This window comes from Malaya genurostris, chromosome 1, assembly GCF_030247185.1.
Source record: "Malaya genurostris strain Urasoe2022 chromosome 1, Malgen_1.1, whole genome shotgun sequence".
Lineage (NCBI taxonomy): Eukaryota > Metazoa > Arthropoda > Insecta > Diptera > Culicidae > Malaya > Malaya genurostris.
Window position 1 is genome coordinate 61,011,548 of NC_080570.1, and position 10,312 is coordinate 61,021,859.

Below are 10,312 nucleotides of genomic sequence, written 5' to 3' on the forward strand. Positions count from 1 at the left end.
CAGAAATCTGTGTCATTTTTAAAATCTGTGAAATACAGATTAACCTGTGCACCTGGCATTCCTGTTCGTGAATCGTGCACTACACTGAAAATCCAGTTTACCAATTTTTTGATAAGATATTCCAGTAAATTCGAACATCGGACGCATTGTGCAAGAAAGCTTTTGATTGCGTTTCGAGATTACATAGTGTATCGGTAGAACAAAAGAGTGAAGAAATACCAAAGCAGAGAGCGGAAGGCTGTTACTCAGGGGATGGGATATATCGGGGTTGGATTTCCAACCCCGAACATAGGGCCAGAGTTTTTCTGGCCCTGAGAGGCGAATGACCTTAAGGTTAAAGTCTCTATGATCAAAACAGAAGAATGTTTAACACTCTTTCACACTCTATTGGGGAGACGTCGGCTCGAAAATGCCTTGTTTGATTTTCCTTCGCTCTGTTTCTTTAGCGATACATAATGTAAACATAAAGCTGTTTTAGGTCGACGCGGTTGATGCAAATGGTGCAGAATTGTCCGATGACGGACCGATCGAAGCGCTAAGATGGGCCCCATATCGTGCTCAATCGGTCCGATAATCGGACTTATGCGGGTCGACAAATTTCACTGGGATCACTCATTAGCATTATTTTTGTCATTTTTAATGATGACTAAGTAATGATGTACTTCAAATTTGATAGAAATCTCGTCATTACTGCACCACTACACGTTCATTAAAATTATATTTTTTTTAGTAATGACATTTTTAATGACTCGTGTAAGGGTCGCTATTGTCTAACTCTTCTATTGAGCAATTTGACGTCTCTGTTACGCACACCCCCAGTGAAATTTGTCGACCCGCATAAATCCGATTGAGCACGATATGGGGCCGATCGTAGCGCTTCGATCGGCCCGTCATCGGACAATTCTGCACCATTTGCATCAACTGCGTCGACCTAAAATAGTTTTATGTTTACATTATGTATCGCTATAGGAACAGAGCGAAGTAACATCAAACAAGGCATTTTCGAGCCGACGTCTCCCCGATAGTGTGTAAATTCTCTGCCGGAAACGGTTGTTGCATTGTTGCCAGACTTTTGCCGGAATTCTGGCAGAACTGAGCCGTCTGGGGGGAAATCTGTCCGCCGCGTGCAAGTGGGTATTAACGGTTCTTTTCTATCGGATTCTTGCCATACAAAATTGGCAGTACCGTTTTGAAACGGTTCTACATTTTAAACGTCTTGGTTTTTTTTCAATAAAAGATACCTATGAAAGGCAATAAGTTATTGCCCTTCACATATACTAATCATGGAAAATGTTATTGCCAATAGCATTGCTTTCTCACTACCAAACATACCCATATTTCAATCTTATTTACCTCGTCTCAAGATTCGTTTTTTGTACATACATGCGGGATTGACGAATGGAGTCGAATAAAAATAAGTAAAAATGAAATAGGAGGGAAATAAACAAGACACGTATGGCGAGATAATAACGCAATTTCGCCTGGACAATTTTGACAGCAGCCGGAATGCAGTCAGTCTTCTGGAAACATAAACTGTTGAAATTCGCTGGATAAATCCAAGCTAACAAAACTGCCTACCTTAGTCAGCATCATCCATTCCTCTAGCTGGAGTGTAGTGAAATCCCACTTGTATGCGGCGGGCAGATTCCCCCCAGACGGCTGGCTATGTCTGCCAGCATTTTTTTTCGGAATTTAGCCAGAATTCCGGCAAAAGTCTGGCTAAAATGCAACAACCGTTTCCGGCAGAGAATCTCGACTAGCGGTTATTATCGGTTATGTTTCTGTCGGATTCTTGCCATACAAGATTGGCAGAACCGTTTTGAATCGGTTCCACATTTTTAGCGTCTTGATTTTATTTTTTCAAAAAAAGTACATATGAAAGACAATAAGTTATTGCCTTTCATATATACTAATTATGGAAAATGTTATTGCCAATAACATTGCTTTCTCACTACCAAACATACCCATATTTCAATCTCATTTACCTCGTCTCAAGATTCGTTTTTTGTATGGACATGCGGGATTGACGAATATCAAATGAAGTCGAATTAAAAAAAGAAGGAAGAGAGAAATAAACGAGACACGTGCGGCGAGATAATGACCTAATTTCGCCTGAACAATATTGACAGCTGCCGGAATGCAGCCAGCCTTCTGACGGTTGCCAGAATTCCTCACAAGCGGGATGGCTTAAGGCGCCTAAATTTTACACACATTAATAAAATGACCGAATATTGAATGACATTTATAATGTCACTGTTAATCGGGTTGATCGAGTGGCCAACTCAGATGAAAATTCTAGCAATGAAAAATCATGCACTCGACTAAGAATTCATGGCGCATTCCGTCATTTCGATAATGTGGTATGCTTTACACAGCGTGCAAATTATTTTCAGTGTACAACACCAAAAACGTCGCAGTGGCTCTCATCCTGGCTCAGAATTCGTAACGAGAGCTGTCGTATCTAATCTTAGTCAGGGATGCCAGGTTCACAGATTAATCTATGTTTTGCATATTTTCAATTTTCTGCAGATTTTCACAGATGATCGAAATCATAATACATAGTGTTTTTAAATGATTTACGAAATAACCTTATTTTGAGCTAGGGTACATAATCGCAATTCCAACGCTAATACGGGCCGATTCAGTGCGAAACTTGTTTTCGTTCGACACGACAGAAAGGACTTAGCACTTCGTTGCTAATTAAAAGTGTATTGTAAATAGCAATAACTTTACGTCTGCCTGTCGGTTTATGTTGAACTGCAGGTGGCAAAACAGTTCAACATAAACTGTTATGCACTGACGAGCTCAAGACAACCGTTTCATTATAAGAGTATTACAAATTACAATAACTTTACGTCTGCCTAGCGGTATATATTGAGCTGCAGGTGGCATAACATTTCAACATAAAATATTATGTAGTAACGAGTCTAAGACAAAACGTAAAGACAACGAAATTAGATTTCTTTGGATTTCTTTCTAAAAATTATATAAAATTTTAATAGTTCACTTAAATTTATCTCTTTCCAACTGTACAATCAAGCTCGACAATACCTTAAATTGAATTCAATTATGTTATGCTTTCAAAAGCCGTGAAACTCAAGTATTATATACATTATTTGTAGAACATATGAGATGAGAATAAGTGGTGCTTTTTTAAGAAAATCCATGAATAAGGTTTTCTCTACTACCGAATCTATTTAGAAATAAATAGAACTAGAATAGAAATAATGAATATTATTCGACATTTCAATTGTCGTAGCATAGAGCAATTGGAAGTATATCAAAAATGAATCTCATGTACCATATATAATGCTGTACATTTTAACCTCATGCTCAGTGAGGTCGCATTACAGAGCACCTCTTTCCGTTGATGAGGGTGTTTATTTCCATAGCAGACGCGACTGCTAACCGTTGCTTGAACACGACCAAATAGAAGAATAAATATTTGGATTGCTTCCACCAGATATTAGCTATGGTGCCACAGGTTTTGAATGTCTCAAAAACAGACATTTCGTCTAGTTCTGTAGAAAAAGAAGTGACATGATCAAATTGGTATGACTAGCATTAGAAATTTACCATATGCTTTGACGGAAACCGATATAGCTGTCTCCAACTGTGGTGTCGGCCGCTTATTGGCGAAGCATACTCGTATCAAGTAACCCCGATAGCGAGTCAAGTGCATTTCGAGTGCTCCAACTGCTTGATTGTATGTGTCATACTCAATGAAAGCTTGCATGGGTTTATCAGAATTTCCATGTACATCGGTTTCCAGCCGAATTGATATGATTTCCCCGAAAGCGCCAAACGTTTCCGACAGGTTTCTTCTATTGATTTTAGGAGGTAAATTAGACACAAGAACTGTAAAAATTATTAGAAGAAAATAAGACCGGTTCTCAAGAATTGGAAAATTCTCAATACATACTAACGCTTGGTGTTTCATTTGACTCCTTTTCTAATGAGGCGATCTCTTTTTCTGTGAATAACCTCCACCGCGGAGGCGAAATTCGTTCATTCGATCGAGAACGATTGCGGTGCCGATCCTTTGTCCGTGGGCGAGGTGACCTAGACCGGGATCTACTGTTTGATTGACTTTTGAAACGCAAACGATTTCTCGATCGCGAACGACTTCTCGATCGCGAACGACTTCTCGATCGCGAACGACTTCTCGAACGCGAGCGACCCCTTGGTGATGAACGACTGTAACTTATTCTGCTAGTGGCGAGATCGAATAGTTTCCGAGGCTCGTTATCCAATATCGTGTCGAAATGACTGTTGCTGGCAATACTACTCACCGTCATGAAGCAAGGTGTTGGTGTGTCCACGTAAAGTTGGGGCGGTTTTTGAACTATATGTTGGTATACAGGATCGGATATTTGGGAATAATAAGGTAACTGAGCATCGAAAGTTGTTGTCCCTGACGGCGCTGGTTTTACGATTACCTTAAAACCTTGTGACGAACTCGAATACTTTGCATGGAAGTGAGATGGCTGCGAATAATAGGGTAACTGGGGATTTAGAACCGCATTTGCTGTCTGCGTTTCCTCCGTTGCTTTATAATCTACATGCGATACGTTTTTCTCATATGATAATGAAGATCGCTCTATGAGCCCACTAGTATTGCAAAGATTTTGTTTTATATTTTGTAACATACTTGACTGGTCTGCCCTTGTTAAATTGGCAAACATGTTAGCAAATTCAAATCCGTTGGATCCAGATGCCAAAAAAATGATTTGGTCAATATCCGGCATGTCTAGCAACTGTGGCAGCAACTGGAATTGCTTCATTATGCCGTTCACTAGTGCTAAGTGATCCATGTCCGACAAAGAACTGATATTTGATTGACCGGAAAATTTGTCATGTTGTATCCTCTTCTTCGCAAATATTTCAGTCGTAAAAATCTGATCAATAATTAAATCTCCTTTAATAATATTCTCGAGATAGTCTGTTTCTATAAGTGACAAAAGTTGCAACCTTCTTCCATGCGATAGTTGCCTAAATGGAACAGCAAAATCGAAGCCATTCTGTCTATCGACTAGGTGTTCAATCTTTTCCTCTGCAGGCATTTTAATGAACTTGGAATCACTGTTCAGAAGATTCACAATTCCCTGAATTAGGAAAAACTTGTCTTTTTTCGGTAGGAAAATATATTGTTTCACGGTAATCATTCCTTTATCTACGAACTGCATCAGACGTTGCATTTCGACTGTCATGTTCAATTGTTGGAATGCTTTCTTGTTGCTTGACGCGTTTGCCGTATCTTGACAAATCATTGAATCATATCGTTTCAGTTCTGGCTCTCTTGGCGGCACCTCTGCCGATTGTCCGTTGAATTCAGCATTAGAAAACTGTTCTGCAGTTCGTTTATTAGACGATACGCTAGAAGGGTTCATTATCCCAAATTTCTGGCGGGCTTCTACTAATAAATTTCGCAATGGAATAATATTCGAAGCGAACACATTTGGTCCTGTTGGAGGAATACCATCCAATTTCGAAAACCTACTGATACCAATTGCAAAATCAACCAGATTTTTGTATCTTGCTATAGGTTTACTTTTTGTTTCTCCATTTTGTCCACCAAGTTTGTCAGCAGGCAGAATAGCACTTTTTTCAAAACAAACAATCGCCTTTTTCGCAGATTTTCGTATCACAAATCTTATGTCACCAGCATCGTGGAACCGTTCATAGATTTGATCATCTGTGACATTTTCTGGTATGCCGACAACGTCTACGCATCGATCGGGATCGATTTCGAGTTTCTCACAAGCTAGAAAAATAAGTAATCGCCTTCCATTCATTATCATTTGATTCATACCACAGGCTCGTCTGGCTTCTAGCATTGAATTGAAACTCAAGAAAGCTGCCTTTCCCAACGTGTTTCTTGCTATGAACAATTCGCGAATTCGAGTAATGAAGCCACATCTTTTAAAGAATTGTCGAAATGTATTCAAATTCGCATGAATAGGATAGTTCAATACTTGAACTGAAAATACAAAATACAAATTAAATCTTTCATTCCACTTAGGTATTCTACTGACGGAATTACCTTCATAACTACCCGGCTTTGGGTTATAGTAACTAGAATTTGGGGTCGTTTGAAGTCTCGAATGATTTTCAATATCGACTATCATTCCTAACAAACTTTCCTTCTCTGGAAGAACGGAACACGGTTGTGGATTCTTGCAAAAATCGTTGAATTTGCCTGAAATTGAAGAACCATATCATTGGCTTTTTTCATGTGGTAGTATGAGAATAAATCAACTGTTCACTAGTTCACATATCGTCAATGAACAGGCAATTCAGTCTAAATACTCACTTTTGTCATACCACGTCAGGTACACGCTCTCGCCGGCAATCTCGTTCACGTTGAGTGCTCTTTCAGCAGATTGCGCCGAATCAAATCGCACAATGGTACACATTTTCGTATTCACACGACGTATGTAAGTGACGCGACCACAAGCACTCATTGCTTGATAAATATCTTCATTCGTGAGGTCTAGTGAGGTCAAGTTAAATTGGCATGAAAATCAACGACAGATGAATTTAACGCAATTTTAACTACTTACACACACTGGTTTTTTGTATCATAACTGCTAAGAAGGATGTGTCTTCGCCGTATGTGATGTGCGGATTGTATATCTCAAGCGAAACTCCTTGAAAATAATGGGAACCATACAAATATGCGTATTTGGCCGTATCAGCATTTTCGTAAGTCACGAACCCATTGTTGGTAAATACTGAAAACGGAGACGTGACCATTTTCCATTCAACGATTCTCCCAAAATTGCTTAGATACTGCAAAATGTCCTCCTCGTAAGCTTGACGGGGAATATTTGTAACAAGCACTGAAACATTAAGCAAGAATTGCAATTGAAATTGAAAACAATTGCTCACAGTACTCACATGTACATCCTGTTTCAGCCTCAATTGCATATCTCAATCCAAATTCTAAAAAGGAAAGTATAGAATAATTCTCCTCAATTCAAAATGCTACACTTACCGTAACACTTTTCTCCAATGCTTAAAAATTCTCGCTTTATGGGTGTATCGAGAAGCATGGGAATATTTCTTCTTAGGGGGTGGATTTCAAGATTGGCGTCCTTAAAAACAAACCGTTTGATCTCTAGTACCCGAGAAACTGTCACAGGATTTACAAACGAAACGTATGCATGATTATACGCAGGTTTTTGGACGCACTCCGGTGCAAATGCTTGGAACATAACGAAAATATCTTCTTCGTCAATATCTTAAAAATAAAATTTAATCATCGAAATTATACAACGAAAAGTTCAGAATAAGCTACCATCATTCAAATTTTTAACCATTACCGAAAAGCTCGGAGAGAAAAGCCATTCCCATTCCGGGCAGCATATCAGTAATCGTTTGTTGAGCAACATTCCTTGATTAAGCAAACATGCAGTCAACTGCTCCAAGCGGCTCCTAAATTTGATAAACGCCACCTTTGTCGGACAGTACTGATCACTTTCTAGCCGGAATTCAATAGAAACAATTCCGGTACATCCTTGGAAGAAAGTTCGGAGATGCCACTCGGTTGTTTCCTTCCGGAGGTTCCCAACGTATACCCAGAAACCGCACGAGACGTTTCGGTCCACCAGTTGCGCTGAAAGGAATAATTTCTTGAATAAAACTACCAATATCAAGATAAGAGATAATAAATTACCATCCATCATTTAGGAAATTTACAAAATTTTTCAAAATTACGTTTTCACATGGAGGATCAAAAAATTAAAACGTTGATCTGTCCAATTATGTTTGTTTATAAGCCACACTCTAATCAATAATGATTCAGTTTTCCCAAATGAAATTTACTTATAAGCAGAGATGCCAGGTACAAATTTCAAATATCTGCAGGCAGGGTCTGTAAATCTGAAAAAAAAAATCTGCAGTCAGCAAGTATGTCTTGCTGGCAGCAATTTCTCTATAAAGTATGACACGCAAAACTGACTGCAAAAAAAAGGTCGCGGAAATTTCAAAAGTCTGTAATAATAGAGTATTGCTTTGTATAAAAAATCTGCATTTATCTGTATTCTCTAATCAAATAAAATTTTGGAAAAGTTTGTATGTCTGTTCTGTATATTACAGATTAATCTGTATAAATGGCATCTCTGTTTGCGAGCTCGAATGACAGATACACTTCAAACAAGATTAGGCAAAACTAGGTTGCATTACCTTAAAATTACCTAAACTGATCTAAACATTTTCCATGATTAGTGAATATGAAGGGCAATAACTTATTGCCTTTCATATGTATCTTTTATTGAAAAAATAAAACCAAGACGCTTAAAATGTAGAACCGATTCAAAATGGTTCTGCCAATCTTGTATGGCAAGAATCCGACAGAAAATAACCGTTAATAACCGCTAGGCGAAATTCTCTGCCGGAAACGGTTGTTGCATTGTTGCCAGACTGTTGGCAGACATAGCCAGCCGTCTGGGGGGAAATCTGCCCGCCGCGTACAAGTGGGCATGTGCAAAGCATTTGATCCACACGAGAATTATTTTTGTCATTTTGAATGATGACTAAGTAATGATAACCCAAATACAAATAATAATACCCCTAAGTCCCATACAAACGAATCGCCAATGTTTGGTTCACAGCCTGAACAAGTAAGCCTAGCAAATTACTCCCTTTCGTTGCGATAGTTTGAAAATGTGGAAGGAGATCGTTTCTGGCAACGCTTTATGCTAGTTGCTACGGCACAAAACAAGTTTGTTTGTTTATGTTTTCCGTTGTTGTATTGCAAGGTACACTCCAGCTAATCGATGGATGAAGAATTGCGATATATTTTGGCAGTGATGGGACTTTATTTCATAAACGGGCCTTGGTGTGGAACATGGGTACGATTCGTATACGTACCACGGAAACAGCGATTAGCGCTCTACTCGATAAAATAAAAATTAAAAGAGAAACAAATGCAAGCTGTGTATGCGTTTTCCCAATAGTCACTCATCTATGCGTGACCCAGACAAATTGATTATAGCCCGAACGGTGGCAGACACGACAGTTTTTCTTTCATGATGGATAAACTTAATAATTGAGTTATTTTCTATTAGTATTATGACGTAAAGGTTCCCCGCATTTAGCAGATGTTGGAAAAATTCCTACCACTCTGACGGGAGTGATTTGCAATGAGAAGAACGGATGGCTACCATAACGATTCGGTGAACAGTGCCGAGACATTCTTACATATAATACTGAGCAATTTCCGAAAAGCCAAGGAGCAAATTTCTGGAAAGCCAAGAAGGACAAAAAACAAAATCCGATATGGAATAACCATATCTCATACACAACAACATAGTTCAAGTTTATTTTTCACTACAATAAACAGTAACTATGGTGAACTTGTTCTTACCCTTCAGTGTTGCTAGTTTTATAGAAAACTCGTTAAAGTACATTGTCACTCTGACAGTGTATAATGACAGTGTACCGCACGATGCAAAATGTGTCCTTGAAAATTTGTAAAAGTACTCCGTATTATAATTTGTATTTGGATAACCCGTCATTACTGCACCATACACATTGATTAAAATAATATTATTTTTAGTAATGACACTTTTAATGATCGTGTAATAGTACACTCAGAAAAATATTATGGTTACAGTTACTCTATGGGGGTCAATTCGACCATGAGAGTATAGTGGTTTTCAACCGACTATTTATTCGGATGGTTTCAACAATAGTCAATTTCATTTTTACTATACATGATTTTGGCTCTAGAACAGTAATACTGAACAGCATATTAGCGGCCCTTACACGATCATTAAAAGTGTCATTACTAAAAAGTAATGACACTTTTAATGATCGTGTAAGGGCCTCTATTGTATGAATAACTATTGCAATTGGGATAATTCGCGTAACCATGACCGCATTTTAATTTTACATTGTACTTCTTGTTATAACAAGAGCCATGATAGTTTTGGCATTTTACATCTAGTTATTTCAAACATGCACACAAGTTGTATTAATTTTAGTTTCAGTACAAGAATTACAGAAAAAGTTTTTATCATGATGTATTTTATCATTCAAATTTTACACAATGACATCGATCAGTTAAGGTATGAATCGCTTCCGTTCATTGTTTCACTGCTGTTTGTTCAGTTTAGATCTCCGGTTCCCAACGTAACTGACGATGTTTAGCTTAGGTCGAGTCCTTACCAGAATGAAGTCGGAGTGTGCAATCTTTCATGTTGCTGTGGCAGGTGCATCTTGTAGTAGCCGGCAACGACACTTAACTCAAAATTGAACAAGATGATATCTTTGAGTGTATTCTGTGTATAATCTGAATTACATTTAA

The 10,312-nt window shown here is 38.3% G+C and overlaps 1 protein-coding gene across 3 annotated transcripts; it reads right to left on the minus strand.

Moving 5' to 3' along the window:
- Positions 1–3,007: 3,007 nt before the first annotated feature.
- On the minus strand, positions 3,008–7,816 carry LOC131440217 (uncharacterized). Of its 3 annotated transcripts, XM_058611300.1 has the most exons (11): positions 7,679–7,816; positions 7,301–7,618; positions 6,998–7,243; positions 6,901–6,945; positions 6,564–6,842; positions 6,314–6,493; positions 6,044–6,199; positions 3,923–5,980; positions 3,577–3,858; positions 3,302–3,521; positions 3,008–3,213 (listed from the first exon to the last, which is right to left on the minus strand). In XM_058611300.1, exons 1-10 carry the CDS (start codon positions 7,686–7,688, stop codon positions 3,334–3,336), a joined length of 3,762 nt encoding a protein of 1,253 aa, XP_058467283.1. In that variant the 5' UTR covers positions 7,689–7,816; the 3' UTR covers positions 3,008–3,213; positions 3,302–3,333. The 3 variants fall into 3 exon arrangements, with proteins under 3 accessions (XP_058467283.1, XP_058467282.1, XP_058467284.1); XM_058611299.1 differs by having other exon boundaries at positions 3,008–3,521; XM_058611301.1 differs by lacking the exon at positions 7,679–7,816 and having other exon boundaries at positions 3,008–3,521; positions 7,326–7,513.
- Positions 7,817–10,312: the final 2,496 nt, after the last annotated feature.